The sequence below is a fragment of the Poecile atricapillus genome, chromosome 1, assembly GCF_030490865.1.
Source record: "Poecile atricapillus isolate bPoeAtr1 chromosome 1, bPoeAtr1.hap1, whole genome shotgun sequence".
Taxonomy (NCBI): Eukaryota; Metazoa; Chordata; class Aves; order Passeriformes; family Paridae; genus Poecile; species Poecile atricapillus.
Genome location: NC_081249.1, coordinates 149,737,881 through 149,757,844, shown reverse-complemented (window position 1 = coordinate 149,757,844; position 19,964 = coordinate 149,737,881). Strand labels below are relative to the sequence as shown.

The following is a 19,964-nucleotide window of genomic DNA, read 5'->3' as shown; positions in this document are numbered from 1 at the left end:
GGATTTCATACCAGACTTGTTTTATAGCTAAAATAGTATAAAATGAATTATTTAAGTCTTCTGGCTATTTAAATTTTCTGCTAAAGGCCTGAGTTTCTGACAGTTTCTCACCTGTGTGGTTGGCAAATTTCTTTGACATGTTCCAGTGCTGAAAAATATGTCATCATAAAGCCCTTGCAGAGGCCCAATTTAAATTTTCAGTCATGGTTACTTAGGGTTATTACTCAGTCAGTGAGATCATTTCAGTCACTTGAGCAAGAGTCCATGTTCCTGTCCAATACACGCGGCTTGTTTACAGTTCAACTTTCTGACAGGGGCAGGCCTTGGTAGGGTATGACTGGTGGTGCTTGATAGGTTTGATCATCATCCATGCAAACTTGCATGGGCGTTGCTTGTTGCAGTCTTTTTGCCAGTATATCACATTCCTGCGGTTTAGATTTGCTCCAGCACATGCATCATACCACCAGCCTCCCCCAGGTATACCATTGAGTTCCAGTTTAGCACAATTCATAAAGTAATTGTCGTTGTCTCTGTCCTTGGTGGTGAACTTCTGGTTGTCATGGAGATAAGCTTCTGTGTCCAGGGTCAGCGCATCAGTGGCGTTGCCTTTGTAAAGACCAACCCTGATTCGGTATTGAGACTCTTCCCCTTCAATCAGGAATGGCTCATACTGTCCCCATTTGACTTCAGCATTTAGATTTACAAGTTTAACTCCAAGTACATATTGCACTGAGCTGCCAGTTAACTGATGCATGTATTCATTTCCTAACCAGTGGTTCTCATGAACAGAGCCAAATCCATATTTGTAGTCCTGCCAGGTTCTGTCAAAGTCAACAGTACTGTTGGCTGTAATGTGTTGGATCACTGTCCAGCCACCATCCTGCATGTTACAAAAAACAACAATTGGTTCCTCTTTTGGTTGGATGATGTAAAGGCCATCTCTGGAATTTCCTTTAGAGTGCTGTAAAATCTCAAAACAATCCCTTGGATAGTCTGAGGAAAAAAAAAACCACACACACACACACACACACACACAAAATTAAAGTACATTCTGTTCAAATCATAAATTTCAGAAATTGAACTCTATCCTTTAGAGTGTCTGACTCTTCTGACTGGAAGCTGACTGACTTCATTGCAACTGATGGCATTTATTCAGCTAAAGAGGGAAGATTTCTGGGAGGAACATGCAGGAAATATTCAGAAATTCAAAAAATGGTTTGTTTTTGTTTGTTCTCTGTCATACAATGGAAGTATAATTTTGCATTTATGATAGAAATATGGTTGAAAAGCCAAAACCTATTTACAGATCATTCCTTTTCCACCAGTGTTCTTCTAGTCTGAGTACTCAGCAAGTTTGCAATTCCCTGTGCCATCTGTAGGACAACTGAGTTTAATAACTAGACCTAGTCTTTTCTTCAATGAACAAATTAATTTATCTTGAACCAATTTATACTTCAGGCACCTCTAACATTCTTGTGTTAAATTCTGAAATGTATGCCATGTGTTCATTGATAGAAGGGAGATATTAAAGCATATTTATTGTTAATATAAAGCTTATAAACATCTGAGGATTTTCTTAGGATGAGTTCTTTTCACTCAAACTCCAGGCTAAATTATATTATGGATTTGCATGTAGAACTACATTTCTGTTCAGTGCTGAACACCAGTATCAGGAAAATAGGTGAAAGTGCTCTTCCATTTTATTGCTTTACCAGAAGACACAGAGGGTAATAAAAATGGCATGTAAGGCTTGGGTTGACCCTCTCTATTGGGCTAAAATATTTACTGGGGTTTTTAAAATGTAACAGGTTTGTAAGCTAACTTCTTGCTCTAGTATACAATCAAGCATCTCTGAGACTACAGCACAATGCTCTGAATTTTACAATTGAATCTGAAGTTTCTTAAGAGTCAGAACATAATTTATTCAAATATATATTTACATATGTATTAACTTATAGAAAGAGAATTCCTTTTGTAGAGAAGGATGATATTCATTGTTCTGTTACTCAGAAATATGTTTATGAATTGAAATCACTCACTTCTCCATAGAGTTGAAAGGCATGGTCTTATGCCTTTAAACTGTGGAATATTTTTAATTTGTATTTAATAAAAACTTGACAATTTTGTTATCTCTGTGAGAAAAATTCAGTAAAAACTACATTTCCCTGGTAGACATAGCTCACCTGGCTTTAAACCTGATGCTATGATTTTATAGAAGGATTATTTAAATAATTTATATGGTGGTGTCCAAACCAGCAATATACACAGTGACCCTCACAGCTGCCCTTCTCAGTAAGCATTACAGAACAACTTCTACAGACAGGTTCAGGACTTTGTGGCAGGACATGTTTATATTGCAAATCATTCTTCCTGGGCTAGCTTTCATATATGTTGGTTGAAAATGTTACAGCAAAGCAATAAAGTAAAACACAGAACACTTCTAAATCACTCCTTGTCTTCACGAGTACCTTTTTCATTGGCGTTTCCCAGTCTCTCATAGTCTCTTTGGGGGAGAAGGTGGGCATTAGCCAAGACCACTGCCTCTTTTGTGCCTAGAGACACAGTGCACTGAGAGAGCAAGAACAGCATGAATCCTGCTGAGCCCCTCAATAGCATCTTCCTTCTGCGTCAGTCCTCCTGCAGCAATACAGAACTGTAACACAGGCTGAAGCTGAAAATGACAATATTTGTGACTTCTAGTAGAAAAGTCCTGAAGGAAAAAGGTTTTGAAATACCAAGCTTCAATACAGTAAGCCTCGGTCAAAGTTGGCTTCTCCCAACTCTGAAGGACCTCTTCTGTCCTGATGTCTCAGACCTCATTTCTGACAAGTCATTCATTTCTCTGACACAGAGTGCTGTGCTGAGACCCTTAGAACATCTCTCACCTGTCACCTTGTGCCATGCTGGGCAGTGAAACATAATGTAATTTTGAGTATGGCAAAAAGCCATCAAGAGTAATGTAAGGACAAAAGAAAAAGCACAACTCTTAATTATCAGAGTTGAATTTTTCTTAATCTCTGAATCCAAACTGCAGTGAAATAGAGACACCAATTGTCAGAGGGACAGAAACAGTAACATTAGTTCTGCTGACTGTAGCTCAAACAGTACTCAGAGCCATGGCTTTCCTATTGCTGGAAAAGTTTCCATGCACTGGAGAGCTCAACCTGAACTATGTTTTTTTGTGAATTTCTGTCTACAGATTGTAATAACATGTCACAGGTTTCAATCAGATTTAAAAAAAAAATGCATTAAACAAAGCAGAAGAACTTTTCTTTAGCCTCTTCAAAACCAACAAGGGTTCAATATACTGAACTGAAACAGCTTTGAGCCTCATTTTATCCACCTTTTGACGTACATATCTATTAATACTTCATTCAGTATAGAAGAAGGCTTGGGCTATTACTGGACCTAATCCTGCGGTCCTCACTTAGGCAAATCCCAGATTCCCTGAAGAGGAGTTTCTGTCAATAACAGCTGAGCATGAATCAGGTAAACAAATGTTTCCCGTACTCTCAAAGGATATATTGACTTAAATTCTAACCAAAGTCTTTCAATGCTTGTTTAACTTTTTTTTTTCTTTTTTTTTAAGGACTGGGCTCCACATAGTGGCTTTGCTGAAGACAGAAAATAGATCCAGCAAAAAATCTCTTTAGTCAGGGCTGATTTCCTGCTAGAGTCAGCACAGATTCTGCAGAGGCTAGTACCCTTCTCCACAGTGGTTTATGTTGCAACAAAGCCACATTCCTTATAAATCTAATGACTTAGCAGCAGACTCAGCAAACAGTTTTCCAGAGTGAAAAAAAATCAACACATTTTTAAAAAAATTTCCAAGATAAATCCTACTGAAGTTCAGGTTTGAGAGTTAACTTTTCTACCTACCATACACAAAACCAGCAAAACAGAATTTTCTATTCTACCTAATATTATTCAGTATATCACAATCAGCTATGATTTACTATTAAAATATAAATTTCCATTTTATGCAAAGTTGGTCATTTGACATTGGGATCATAATAAACCTTTATTATGGAAAATTACCTTCCCTGAAATTTGGCACGGTGCTTCCTTTTAAGCATTTAAATTCTGCTGAACTTTTATTTTCTACTGTCATGCATCATTTTCCCTGAAAGCTTTGATTATTTTTGCTATTATGGAATATTAAATTACAAATTTCTTTAAATCAAACCCTAATCCACAAGCACAAAGCCTGATTTTCATTAATTTGGACTTGGATCTGGAGTTATTTTTTGAACTGTTTTGTTTATCTTTTAGTATTTTTGAAGGAGTCAACATTTTTTTTTCACTTATATTTATGCATTAACATTGAAAATTGATTTACAGATCAATTTAATTCCAGAATAGAAATTGGTATTCAAATTATTAAGAAAGCACCCAAGGAACACAGCACTGGGCAGGCACCTTACCTCTTTCAAGAACATGAATGAGCTCAGTCTCTACAGTTGTACTTTGCCTGCTAATTAAGTCCAGGTGAATAAATCAGATCCAATGTACTGTCTCAAATGCAGCAAAATTGCATATTCCTTATTTCACACTGTGCTTTATCTGCTGGACTTTGCTCTGACATATTACACTTGCAAGTATGTATGAATAACAAAGTACAAAGTTCTTCCATAATTATTTAAATTACATAGTAATTAAATTAAATTTCCTTTATTAACCATGAAGATATTTTAGTTCAGTAAGTTATATTGCTTAAATAGATACCGGCAGATGCTAAAATTTATTATGTCATTTCGCATAGATGAGTTAACTCAAAGCTCTACTGAGATATAGTCACATTTAAATTGCACAGAAATGACTTGATTTTTAAGTATTAGAAACAATCCAACTATAAACCATGTAGTTACTTCATGTCTTAATGTGAATGAATCAGAAACAGTGTCTGAGAGCTCTAAAAATACAGCAAACAAATGCAGAACAGGCTGCTCAATGGGTTTCTATTTTAATTTATGTGGATTAACAAGAGTCAGTTAATATTAGCTCAGATCAAAACTTCATCAACTTAATTAATTAATTATTTCTATGTAGCTATATGTCTGAAAGTTCTAATGTCTTTCTGCATGACCTTTAGGTGATGTCTAATCTATATTTACTCTTTCAAAGATTAGACTGCACTTCATTTTTGAGCTTCCTGATCCACCCTGCAACCTGTTTTGATCAGATTCTGTCCTTGAAACAAATCACGATTAAAACTTATGGAACATTTAAGACCTGTGCATGCTCTATTTCAGGATTCATGTCAAGTCATAATTTCTGTTCTTCAATAATTAATCTTCAGTGAGGATTTGTATTTCATGTACAATTAAATCAATACCCACAGCCAATGTTCTAGGAAATATTTCCTTGTAACATTTAAAACTCCATGATCTTTCTCTTTCTTTTTAAAGCAGAAGCAATCTATTACACAGGAGAATGTCCACAGAGAGTCAGAACAGTATCTTCTCCGTGACACTGATCAGCAGTAGAGCTACAGGGAAAAGCTTAAGAATGCATATTCTCTGCTTTCAGCATTATGAAGCTCAGGGAATTTCTGATATTTGTGTGTTTGCCAATATCTAATTTATGGCTGGTACCAAGTATTACAAGCCTTGTCTAAGGCATGAAAATACTGTATAATAGTAGTAGCTTATGAAATATAAAATTGCTTTGAACAGATACAGATCTTGCGGAAATAGTATGCTAAGAAAAGGTAGGGGAATGCACCTTTCCACTCTGTCCATATAGATACAATCTAAAAAACACCACTGATCCTAGTGGTATTTATTGACGGGCCTCTCATCACCCTGATATAAATTGTGCATCTTTGGTGCCTTTGATTACCATATATTTCATCACTGTTTATCTTCTCTTCTGTCTTTCCATTTTTCTTTGCTTTCTTGCTGTTTACTTCTTTGTTGATTTCCAAACTTTCATCTGAGCTGGCAGAGCAGAAGTGAAGTGGGAAGTGTTTAATTAGAAGAGAGAAGGGCATCAGCATTCATTCTCTCATGCTCAGAAAGACATCTATTTTTGTAGACGAAAACTTTGATAAACAATTAAAATCTTTGCATCTCCCTCTCTGCTCTTGATTCTGAGAATAATTTCTCAGAAATTATATCATGATCTTAAGGTCAGAGTACTTTACATAGATATGATTTGATAATATACAGATTTCAAAATAGAACATTGCTACAATGACTTGTTGTTAGCCATATTAAGATACTTCATTGCCTAGCTCAGTGACCACATATTCCTTCTCTACAGTATGCTGAAGTTTTAATTATCCTTCTAATTGACAAGCATTCATTTAAATTTTTCCAGTTCAGGTTCTCCTGTGTGGAAATACTCTTTACACATTCTTTATATCCATATGGCCATCAATCCAGCCTGTTCAAATCCCTCTGCAGAGCCTTCCTGCTATCCAGCAGACTTCCACCCAGCTTGTTGTCTGTAAACTGACTGAGGGTGCATTTGATCCCCTTATCCAAATCATTGATAAAGACATTAAACAGGACTGGCTCCAAAACTGAGCCCTGGGGAACACCACAGTCACCAGCTGGATGTACCATCACTCACCCCCACTCTCTGGGCCACGTGTCGAGCCACTTTCTTACCTGGAGATGAGTGCACCTGTCCAAGCCACAACAATCCACTCTCTCCAGGAGAATGCTGTGGGAAACATTAAAGGCTTGACTCAGGTCCAGGTAGACAACATCCATAGGCTTTCCCTCATCCACTTGAGTGGGTCACCTTGTCATAGGAGGGAGACCCTGTTGATCAGGCAAAACCTGCCTTTCACAAACCCATGCTGTGTGGGCGTGGTCCCCTGATTGTCCTGCATGTGCTGCGTGATGGCACTTGGGATGGTCTGCTCCATGAGCATCCCCAGCACCAAGGTCAAGATGACAGGCCTGTAGTTCCCAGATTTTCTTTCCAGTCTTGTAGATGGGTGTTGCATTTCCCCTAACCCTCCTGGTTAGCCAGGACTGCTGATAAATGGTGGAAAGTGGCTCAGTGAGCAGTTCCGCCAGCTTCCACCTGGCCCCACAGACCTGAGTGTGTCTAAGTGGCATAGCAGGTCACTGAGCCTTTCCCCTTGGATTTTGGTGACTTCATTCTGCTCTCCATTCCTGTCTTCCAACTCACAGGGCTGAGAACAGCTGGTCTTGCTGTTAACCACTTTAAGCACCTCAACCTTTTTCTTGTCCTTTGTCACTGTTCACCCCTGCATCCAATAAAGAATGGAGATTGTCCTTAGCCCACCTTTTGCTGTGTTTGTAGAAATATTTTTATTGTCTGTCAGGGCAGATCAAATTCTGGTTGTGCTTTGACCCTTCTCATTGTATTCCCTATAAGATCACATGATCTCTGTAGTTCTGAGTTTCCTGCCCCTTCTTCCAAAGGTCATAAAATCTTTTCTCTCTGAGTTCCTGTCCAACTTCTTTGTTCAGCTAGGCCATTCCACTATCTTTTGCCACACGGGACAGCTTGCTCTTGCATTTAAGATCTCCCTCTTGGAGAATGTCCTGCCTTTCCAGACTCCTTTGCAATTCAGGATGGGGGCCAAGCTCTCTGGAAGTCCAAGGCAGTTCTGCTGGCCCACCTCCTTACTTCTCCAAGAACTTAAAAATCCATAATTTCATGATCACTGTGCCCAAGATGGGCTCTGTCATTATGGGAAAGGCTTTGACACAGGCTGGCAACTTGCATACCCAGCACCTTCAAAAGGCTTGACATGGGTGATTTATGGATTTGTATGGTTGCCAGAAGCATGCAAAATGCTAACTTACATGCAAGAAAGTTGTTCAGTATACTGAGGAACACAAGAGACAATGTTCTAATATGACAAAACACATAAAACACATAACAAAGGGCTCCCTGAGTATCTTTCCTGAAAGAAGTTTCATGGGCACACAGCACAAGTGATTGCTTTGGGAATACAAACAAATCCCCACCAAACAACAAAATCAGACCATAGAAATACTTCTGGAGCTTTGAGTGATTTTGAATTGCTTTGCAGCCTTGGCTAAAGGCACTTTGGTACCTTTGCAGAGGATCAGTAACAAAAAAAAGTGTTCATAACAGCTTTCACTTTGTCTTGAACTTATGAGCTGACATTGGCATATGAAGTGTGTGTTTTGTCTGACAAATGCAGAAAGCAGTTATTAACTGTTGAAACACATTGCACATAAGGCCATTCTTAATACAAATTTTTTATCTCTTTTTACACATTCAGTATCTGTGAAATGAACCATTATTTGGGGAATGAACCAAAGTACATTTTTTGACTGAATGTGAAACAGAATAAATGCTATATTCTTAGAAACATTTGACTTTTCAAATGTTCAGCAAATTTATTGAGATTTCTTACAAAAATATTTTAAGAACTGAAGTAAATACTAAAAACATATTCTTTGTATCTTTTGGCTGAACCCAAGACTAAATTCTAAGGATGTAAAAACTTAACAGAATTGAAGAGGGTTTTCTTTCAGCAAAATCACTGACCTAACTTGAAAAATACAATCAAAACCATCATCATGGAAGATGCTGGAAAATATCTGTTTGGTTAGCTGACAGTTAGGACTGGTGGAAATGAAAAGTTATTCAGCTTGCTTTGAGAAACAGTAGGATAGAAAACATGTGGTAACTGATTTTTTTTTATTCTAAAGGTGGTAAAAATTGCCAAACACTGCAGGTGAAAACTGTCAGAGAATGCTCATGTGGAATGTCAGTTAGGTGATACCTATCTTAAGATAGTAGAATTCGTGATTCTGAGGAAAAGTATGTGCAATATTGGAATGAAAATATATTTAAAATATAAAAAGCAGACCAATAAACTTAGGCAACTATCTTCTATCCTCTCTTGCTAAGAGTCTGAGAGAGACAAGCTCTTTGAGCAGGCTGGTAATTAATAAAAGGTACTACAGTGAAGATGGAATGGCAAATTATTTCTCACAAAGTAAGAACCATAGTAAGAGTGCAAAAGGTGTGGCTAAAAGGTTCTTTAAAAATCTGAAAGTCAGAATGAAGTTGTGTAAGCAAGAGGAGTCGAAGGAAAAATGTGGATGCTAAATGCAAGCTGGAAGCAGGGAGCACAGTGTCTGTGGGAAAGCAAATCACATAACTTTTTCAGACTAGCCTGAGAAAGTTGCCTGGGAAATCATAAGGAGGAATCAAAATAATTCTTAGAGACAGAAGACAGCCTTGCAGGAGGTGTCTGTCAGTTTCTTGTTTTCTTGCAAGAGAAGGTAGAGGGGTGGTGTACCCCACTGACGATGATGATGGTGATGTGGTAGTTCAATGACCAATAAGAGTTTTACCTTTCCAGACTTTCTCATACTTGTCTATAAAAGAAGATCTGGGGTAATAAACCTTGCTCTCATGTTCAACTCACAAGAGAGTCCGTGTCGTTACTACCTCGCTGTTCCCAACAGAGAAATCCTAAGAGTGACTATATAGGGATAACAAAATAACAGATCATGATAAAATTAGAGGTTAAGATTAAAAAGGTTACCACTATCAATTGACATAAAAACCCAACAAATATTCTGTAAATGAATTGGACATAAAAAGAAGTTAAACCCAAAACCCCATTATTTTATGAGGGAGAAGGGCAAATGGCACAGATTTATTTGTTGCAGTAAACAGTGATCATATACTTAATTAAATGAATTTGAATAAAGGAGTAGGACTGGAGGCCAGATTAAGTGAAAAATATCTCAAAAAAACTGAAGCAATTAAGTATTTTCAAAGTGGCAAGGACAGATAAAATTCTGTATGTACCTTACGGTCTAGCAGAAATCCTCTCTGAACCATTTACCATTACATTTTAGAAGTAATTTCATTGGGTCTATCTTTTAAAAAGGGGAAAAAGATAAGCAAAATAAAAAAGAATAAGATACCTATCAAAACACAGAAAAGAAGAGAACTAAAAAAAATACAAACGGGATTGTAAGGTGGTGAAAAGCAGACAGCAAAGACTGGTCAAGAAAAAAATCAAACCAGGTTTGTTCTTCCTTGCTACATGGATCCCTCCTTTTCTGACCTTTGCTCCTTTCACTAAACATTTAATAGAAAGTTCTATATGCTCCCAGTGTCCCATTAAAAGTATTCCATAATAACCTTGAAACAATTGCAAAGTGCCCGTTCCCCTGCATCCTATAGCAAATCCCCTGTAGGCAGTACTTCACTGTGCCAGGAGCTCTGGGAGTTTTTATTTGGGTTTCACAATGGTCTAATAATTTTTCTTTGATAGCCTTAGAAGCAGAGAAGTCTGTGCCTTCCAGTTTTCACTGATTATGCTAACTAGGGCTCCTTTGCATGTCACTATTCACCCAAATGTCACCAGGCTTTTAGCATGATTAGTCCCATAGTCTGACAACAACACAGTCCAATGGGCACAACCTATGACTTGGAGATTCAAACTGGACACTTGGGAAAGCTTATTCACAAGGAGTAGTGGATCAGGGGAAGAGGTTTCCCAGATGGGTTGGGGAACCTCCATACTTGGAGATTTTTAATACTGGCTAGACACAATGACTGAGCCGATGTTGGTGATAATCCTGCTCAAAGTGAGGTTGACTAGAGACCACCAAAACAACCAACAGTTCATCAGCTGTCTGGACTTCAGAGAAAATAAACTTTAAAAGTATCTAGTATTTCAGATCTGATCCAGATTTGACATATTGCAAAGTATGAGTCAAACTCAGAGTCATATTTTAAACACTACCTAAGTAGCAGTCAGCTTTCAGGATAATTTCTACTACAAAAACACGTCCAGTAAAATCAGCAAGCTGAAAATAATTTCCATCTGAATGCACCAGTTTTACCTCAAGTACTTGAACAAATAGAAAAAAAATATTTGAGAATAACCTGCACAAATATTTCAGTTGAGAATTTCAGATGATTATCAGCCCAAAGATATTTAAAAAGCAATGTGTTGATCCTAATTTTAAATCAGTTAGCTATTTGATTTAGTTTTAATTATTATATCTTAGCCTTGTAATATAGGAGTCTAAAAATTATTTTCTCAACTGGGACAAGAAGCAGCTGGAAGCATTGCTATGGCAACCATCTCATTTCCAAAGAGAGATTCTGTGACTTCTGTTGCTCTTCAGCAACCTCACAGCTCAGTAGCATTGCTAAAAAATAAAAAAATAAAAAAAGGGAGGGGTGCTTGGAAGAATCATGAAAAGAATGCTTTAAAACATAAGGCAGGCTTTAAGTAAAGAAAGTAAATTCTCAGCCTGATGATGAGCCCAAGGAAAAGAACCAAATCAAAAAAATCAAACCAAAACACATAGATCACACCACTCTAACGTGTGTCTTTGCAAATGACTGTAGAATCAATTTCTCCTGGAAATTATGTTTATCACAGATTTCACTGTCTCACACTAAGTACATGACTTAGTTTCTTGAGCCTACTGTTTAAGGAAAATTGATAGCAACATGAATAATACACAGGGGGTGGATAGGGTGGGAGCAAAAAAAAATTCTGTCAAAACACATTTTACTGCCCACAGCTCTTCCCAGGAAAGAGGTTGAGATCATATAATAAGAATTAGTCAGACTGCTCAATGACTACTGAAAGATTTTAAGAACTATCATTTTATGAACCTATATTTTATAGTCTAAAAACTTGTACAGACTAGAAAACCTGCAATACCTCTTTAACACATCGGGTCTGGAAAAAAAATAGAATTTAGAAATTAAAGGAAGTTCATGTACAGATATTAGGGCTATGGTTTAAATTCTTATTTACCCCTGCTTCAGTCTGGTTATGCCCTTTCTTGGCTACTGGAGTATTGCAAGGCTATGGCACATTTGGGATGCAGATGATGGTCACCCAGATCATCTGGAAACGTCTGGAACACAGCACAAGGTCATACACAAGCTAAAAGTACATTCCTACAGTGTAGGCCGGGAGTTTTTCGTCATCTGTATCTGCAGTCATGCTGTCTGTGCTCCACTGCTGAGACCAATACCTCTTGCACTGGCTGGAGAAGGAATACTTAAGTTCCCTTCAGAAGGGTAAGCATCTTGTGCATGTATTGTCCCACAGGTATGAATGGAACCTAGCTGCACAGGTAACTTTAGTCTAGATTTTTTTCATAAAGGAGCTAAGAGAAGCAAGTAAGAACTGCTAAAAATAATAAACACAATAGAGCCTAACTCCTGGTTCAGACTTCTGTTGATAAACCACATCATATTCTTATTGCAGAAACAATTCCTTATTCAAATTCCTAACTTGGAACATAAAGGAATTGTTAGAATGTAAAAGCACGTAATCATTATATATATCAAGTACTAAAAATACATGAGAATAGACCATAAAACACCATTAAAACAAACAAACAAACAAAAAATGAGTAGTGCGTAAATCAAGTTAGAAATTTAAATCCTTTTAGATGTAATCATGTTCTACAAAGAAGCAAATTTAGAAATTGGAAGTTTATTTAGTTTAAAAAAAACTATCAAATTTGAACAATGTTCAAGAAGATTAAACAAGGCTAACGAGGGACTGCAAAGCTGTAAAGGCTCTTGAGCTTCAGAGGGCAAGTGTATTCTGTCATAAAAAAGACACATAAAGAAGTGTCATGAATGTATGAACAAGAACATGCAGATTTTTTGTAATAACAGATTTGATTGAGAGGCAGAATTCTACAAATGTGTTTCTTTACTATGTGAAAAGTGGGTTGAAAGCAACAGGTGACTTTTGGTGTTAGTTGATGGGATTTAAGATGACTTTTTTCATGAAGACCTATCCAGACCCTTTGGACATTTTATTCAATCATCTTTTTTTCCCAATGAAATAGCTGTGAACAGTGCACTATGCTAAACTCTTGTATTTGTACTGAACCGTGTTGGATTCTATAAAATCCTTCTAATACTCTCCTCATTGTACACTTCCTTTTGGGAAAAAAAAACCAAAAAACCTAACAATAAAGTAAGTCTGAAACATATTACAAAGAAAGTACATTTGATCAGGTCCTTCCAGGACAAATGACCTCTCCACCATTAGTCAGCTACCTGGTGATAGAAATAATTGGTTGCTACCAGTGAAACACTTGAAAGAACAAGTGATGTATACAATTATTTCTGCCAGCCCCAGCTCAATCGAGCTTGCTACCGCAATTTCAACAAGACTCTTGTAGTCTTCATAAAAACAAAGGGCAAAAAGAAGTGAAAAAATTCTGTGCAAATGCCATGTGAATAGAAGTAGCAGGAAAACAAACCAAAAGAAAAGAGGGAATATCAAGACTACAATTCAAAACCAAAAATGAGAGGATTTCAGGAAAAGGTTCCTCTAGGAATCTCTACTGATTGTCTGTAGATGCTAATGTCTAATGTGGGGGACCCTTACAAAGCTACAGGTGGGGGTATTATTTTTATGAAGCAAACTTTTAATCATAAACCTTGTAATAACACCATAGTTCAATTCTCATCTTCTCATCACTTTTGGTAAATACGTGGATGGATGCTGTACATATTCTACTTATTCTACTCTTACTTTCAGTAACTTTTAGTAACTGCTCCACCTCTCATCTGAGCTCCTCCTCTTTCTAAGAGAATGTTTAGCATGGCAAAAATACAGGCTCATTAGGAGGTTTGACCTCAAATTTCTTTGGACACTCTTTACTAATTCAGCTTATTCATTTCTCACCTGCCAAGCTGAAGCATTCTGAACCATATCCATGGGTGAATGAGAACACAAACTGGTAGAAAAATAAACACTCCTCCCTACTGCCAGAAATTTGCTTCAAGTCTTATTCTGCTCTGATCCCATGAATGGAAAATCTCTGTTGCCCTGAAAACTATGCCTTCTGACCTTGTTTTCATAGTTTTAGTTACTTTCCCAGGAAAGTAACTATAAACATGAGTTGTTTACACATTCCTTCTAAGAAATGTCTTTTGATGGACATTTCGCGGGACCTGTGTGATTGGGAAGGTGGTAATTTAGTTACCCAATCTCTGGTCATAGTCAAGAATCTGTAAGTACTGGAGTCAGAAAATAAAGTTACTTCTTTTTCCTGTCATACCACTGAGATGTGTTCAAGTGAATCATTCCATGTCCTTTAGTGACATTACTCCCAAGTATTTTAACTGGATTCTTCATGCATCTGCATGGTAAAGAGCAGTCCTGTGCCTTGCACACCAGACCATGAACATGAGTGTCCTATTCTCCATTCTGAAACACAGTGGAAAACCCACACCCATGTGCACCTGACTGCAAGAATACCCTTAAAGAATCCAGAGAACTTCTGGGGAGAATATTCTAATATTTCATACAGAAAAAAAATGTTCCTTTAAAAAACCTTTTTTCCTTTTCTTACTTGTTGTGTTTGCAAATGAGTTTCACCACCTGTTATATTACTTTTTTAATGTCTGTATTTCAACTAGAAGAATCAGTCAAAAATTCAATTTTGTTTGAAAAATGCCACAAAAGATTTTCTTTCTGTTGCATATTTATGACCTTTGCCCTTGATTGAATGAGTCTTTAATTAATATTTATTCCTACCAGCCATGCAGAACCAAACACATAATACAAATGATCCTAACTGTGATGTTTTGTGCATCATCAATAAATGAGCTAACCAGCTAAAGTTCCACTCGTTTTTCCACAGAAAATTATTCTGTCATTAAATCTTTATAGCCTTATTAGAAACAAGGAATTACATAAAGGTTACTGACAGCATAATTGAAGGAATAATCTTGTAATTTCAAACGTGAACGAGTTTTCCTGAAAATTCAATATTTATTATGGAAAAGGATGAATAATCCTTTATGGCTTTTGAAACACAGAAACAAAATAAATTAAAATGCCTCAGCCTATTTATGACCTCAAGAAGCTTTCACTAGCTCCATCTGAAAATAGACTAAAACTCAATACTATTCCTACATACAATTTTCTGACTAAAAGCATGGTGTACTAATATAAGGCCTGAATCACCTGATTATAATCACACAGTATAATGTCCAAAACAGTCATTAAGATCTAAGGTCCTGCCTTTAAAGTCACTGAAGTGACGAAAGAAGATTCTTTAAAATTCTATTTTATTTTCACTATCAATACCGATTGCTTTTTGGAACTCAAAGTGTAATAATGTATTTATTAGAAGATTATTACATAGAATGAACCCTGCACTGAGTGGGGGAAACCTGGCTAGATTGTACCACTTCAGGAAGAGCCTTAAATGGGTGCAGTGATGGAGGGAAAGACTGATGAACTTCATCTCTTGAATGGTACAGCAATCTTTCCCAGATGGAAAGAAACATGACATAACTGGATTTTTCTTCACTCATGAGTAACAGGCAAATACAATTTGGCAAATACCAAAGAGGAAGCCAGTGTTCTCCTAAAGGCTGAGACTACAGTTCATTTGCTCACTTGTCACTTGCCAACGCTACCTTCTCCTAGAAAACAATGTCTGTAGAACATCATAGAAACATCTTCCAGCTACAATTTTTTGCAAACTTTAATATTTGAGTTAAATGAGTTGCCATGACAGCAATACTTAAATTTTCTTCTACGTTTGGGGGCTTTCTCCAAATTTTTCTCCTTACAATTAATTATAGCTTCAAGTATGTTACTAAATGAAACACTGTCAGAGGACTTCCGTGGGAAGTTGGCAGTGTTGATTCCCGACACATGGGAATCTGCTGATGCGTAATACTAAGCTTGTGCAATAGCTGTCAATACATTTTTGGAATATGCCTAATAACAACATTGTCCCTCCCCTTCCAGTAATTCCTGGATATGGTAACAAAGTTAGGAGGGCAATAAATGACTCCTGAGCCACAGGGTCTCCGAGCTCTGTTTTGGAAAGCACAGCATGTACAGGGGTTCTTCCTGCCAAGCTGGCCTCTGTGCCAGTTCCTGGCTGGGAACAAGCCTTTGGAGATATAGACCATGATTAAGCCCATTAACTGGGACCTTCCAAATGTCCTGTGCACCACAGGTGCCTCTTGTGCTTCTCCTGCCTAAGGATGTGGAAGATATATCTATGTAATCTTTTCAACCTTCAACATTGCTCAGTAAATCTGCTTTTCCACTGATTTGAAGTTTAAAATTTTAAGGTTTTTTTCTATATTCCTTAGCCCATCAACAGTAGATGTAAACACTTCCATTTTCCTCCAGTTTGTTAAATTAGTACAATATATAGCCATATAAATCCATATTTTATTCTGACACATCAGAATGAAAACAACAAAGGGTTTGTTACTATTTATTTTATATTGGTTATTTTCCTAAAAGAAGTAAGTCTCAAATGAAACATAAAATTGTAGGAATAAAAATTCACTATCTACTAACTACCAATAGCAACAAAATTAAGGTCAGAGATGTCTTAAACATGAAAATCAAATCCTTTTAGTACTATAAGGTCCTTCTATCAAGCTGTAAAACAAACTTTGCCCTCTTTGAACTACTGATCACACATGATCTTTATGCAATTAAGAGTACATTAACACCCAAGTGGAGATATTCAAATGGATCTTAGTGATATAATACACTTTTCACTGTTGGAAAATGGTATGTACTTAAATTGCCCAGATTGTGTTCAAAATTTTGACATGCAGTTACTTAGAAAGGGTTGCTTTAACAGATACGTATAAAGACCTACACAATAATGCTTAACAAACATACTCTTTAACAAGATTACATACTGGATTTTTTTCAGCAAGCTCGTTGCCACACTTATCTGAGTGCCAAATTTCCCTCGCTCCCAACCCTGAGAATTCTTCCGGCTAGCTGCAGTCCACCCGGGGTGGAGGGAAGAAATAGGTGAGGACAGAGATAAAAGACAAAGGACGCTCTCTCTTCCCGGGACAGTGTCCCAGTTTTAATCCGAACGAGTCCAGGGCAGAAAGAGACGGAGAATTGCTCGCGCCAAACTTTTGAACAGAGGGAAAGGGGGCGGGGGAAGGCAGGTTACTGACAATGGGGAGAAACTGAAGGAGAGGAGTGAGGGGGAAGGAACCAACACATCACCAATCCAGAGGGCGGACAACAGGGAGAAACCATTTCTCGTAACATAATGCAACACAACATCTGAGTACTCAATATTCATTACTAAACTTATCTTCACAATTAGTTTTATGAGACAAGCTTCTCGTAACTCATACACAAGAAATTGAAACAGAAATAATAGATGTTTTGTACAGTGTGACAGTTGTATCTGAACTCAAGGCACTTGATACTAAAGTTCCCTTCGCAAATACAAGTCTTAGTCACAAGCCAGCCTGTCTCTCTGAAGCAATACACACCCCATTTGCACAGCCATTTTCATCTCCACTGTATCAAAAAGACAAAGAGCACCAAGTATTGTTTAGTTTAAAATAAAAGGGAGATAGCTGTACATTAGATTTCTTTCTTGTATGTGTAGAATGTGAGCATCTTTGATGACGCAATTGGTAAAATTATTTCAAACTGTTCCAGACATCTTCCAGACCATCTTAAATGACTAATAGCTAAAACAGATTTCAGCAAAATATGTCTCCTCTCCTTTCTACATGGCTTGTCATAAACTCAGCTGCCCACTCATTCAGAACATGGCTAAATGAGCTCTTCAGCGACAAATCCTCAAGATGCAATGAGCTTATTGTATTACTCACACTCACTGCCAGGAACAGAGAATTCCTACCTCTGACTGAATGTTTCTGGTGCTTACTTTCAGCTGGCTCTGGGATTTCTTTGATCCTTCTTTGAGCTGATAAAATATAAAAGAATTCCAGCAGACTGATGAACCAATTTTGCTTGCTAAATCAATGCATGACAAAGCCTGAGAAGTACCAGAACTTGTAATCAGAAGGCAGCAGGATTATCCAGTCCAAGCTGAGGGAGCATGTCTTCCTCCTTTTGGCAATAAGGAAATCAGCTTGTCTATAGACCAAGTAAACCTTTAATTTCTGTTCTGAGGAATCAGTTGTTTCAATTCAATTCTTATGTTATCTCAAGAAACCTCACTAAAAGGCAGCTCCTGTTTATTTTTGAAAATGGAGATGCCAGACTTAACCCAGAAGACTCCTAAAAATCTTTAAGTAAGGAAATAAAACTGAACTACAGCAAACATTTATTTTCTGCAGAAATTGAACCTTTCATTATAACTGCTACAGGATCAAGTAAGTTTTGCCTAGCAGCATTTATGATAGCCCAAGGTCACATTACACCTTTAATTGACTGTGCTGGTTGTGACTGTGGTAGTTAGAGCTTTCACAGTGGCTGGTGTAGGGCCGTGCTAAGGACTTGTGCTGGAAACAGTGTTGATAACCCAGAGACATTTTCATTACTGATGCACACTGTTCCCACAGAGCCAAGACCTTTTCTGCTCCTCACCTCACCCCACCCCACCAGCAAGGGGTCTGGGGGTGCACAGAGTTGGGATGTGACAGCTGACCCCAAATGACCAAAGGGACATTCCAGATCGTATGGCATCATGCTAAGCATACAAAGTGGGAGGAAGAAGAATGGAATATTTGGAGTAATGGCTTTGTCTTCCCAAGCACGCATTAGGTGCGCTGGAGCCCTGTTGTCCTGAGGATGTCTGAACTCCTGCAAAACAACATGGAAAGTTGTGAATTCTTTGTTTTGCTTTGTGTCTGCAGATTTTGCTTTCCCTATTAAACTGCCTTTATCTCAACTTACAAATGTTCTTTTACCCTTCTGACTCGCTTCCCCACCCCACCGGGGGAAGAGAGTGAGAAGCTGTGTGGGGCTGGGCTATTGCCTGAGGTTAAACTACAACAATGACCAACTGACCTTAAGTGACCAAGGCACTCTGGCTAGAACCTCTTTGCTCACTTGAACACAGGTTCCACTCCAAAATGAAAAAAATTCGTAACTTCCAGTAGTTCAGGAGCAGACTAACACACTTCGACAAATTGCTTTTATCACACAGGTGTCTGAAAAGGAGTTGAATAACGTACAAGATTTTTGGGCTTCGATTTTTCTGAAAGCAGGACACTGCATCTGATTCTGATGCACAAAGGAGCTGCCTCAACCTTCATATACAAAGTCCTAAGAAAAAGAGAAGTGCTGAATATTCCATACGTTCATTCCAAAGTTTTACTATGATCTTTACAATTCCTGTGAACTTTTTCACTCTGAGCTCTGAACAAAGACTTTCACCTTTTCATGGACTGAATTCTCCATTCTCCCTAGAAGACAAATCAAGAACGTGAACAGACACCATGAAAGAAGGCAGAAATACTAGTTCCTACCTTTGGAATTTTTTATTAGTTCCTACCTTTGGAATTTTACAATGTTCCTAACATGGAAAAATGCATCAGTATGATAAGCTAATGCAATTCAATTGTTATTTTAATTACTGTTAAAAAAAGTAACTCGTGGCTTGTACTTTCCAGGATAGCACAGTAACAGTGCTAATTCCTCCATCTTCAAAGAATTCCTTCCTGTTTTTCATGTATTTTTTTCATAAGATACTTCTGAAAGAGGTTTTTTTTAAGTTTGTTTTTTTTTTCTTTACCAATGCAACTTGACATTTATTTCAGTAGATCCTTCCAGCAAGAGTATCAAAATATTTTCTTGTCCCCACTGAAAATATTTTACTTGCTGTGTGGAACAGAAAGACCATTCAAACAAAACAAAAAGAGAGCAAAAACGTGCAGCTTACTTTGCATAGTGAAATCTTTCATTGTCCACAGAAAATATTGGGTTATTTCTTCTTCAACACCTTAAAAATAGACTTAATCTTATGAATGAATATTTAGTCTCTTGCAACTTTTATGTACCCCAGCATAACTTCTAAATATGTATTATAAGAAAATTTATAGCCCTCTTCTGCTACAAATACATGCATTAGAATTGATTTTACTTCAGATGTACAGAAAGTGGATGTTAAATACCATTTTTGGAAGCAGATACACATTATCTATGCTGCATAACACTGTTACCTAAGAAATTACCAACTGTAAAGATGAAGAACAGCATTTATGAAAAAATAAAA

At 37.4% G+C, this 19,964-nt stretch overlaps 1 protein-coding gene across 1 annotated transcript; it reads right to left on the bottom strand.

The window, feature by feature from the left end:
• Window positions 1-252: 252 nt before the first annotated feature.
• LOC131574497 (fibrinogen-like protein 1-like protein) lies at window positions 253-2,616 on the bottom strand. The gene is made up of 2 exons (XM_058828971.1): window positions 2,469-2,616; window positions 253-993 (listed from the first exon to the last, which is right to left on the bottom strand). Exons 1-2 carry the CDS (start codon window positions 2,614-2,616, stop codon window positions 293-295), a joined length of 849 nt encoding a protein of 282 aa, XP_058684954.1. The 3' UTR covers window positions 253-292.
• Window positions 2,617-19,964: the final 17,348 nt, after the last annotated feature.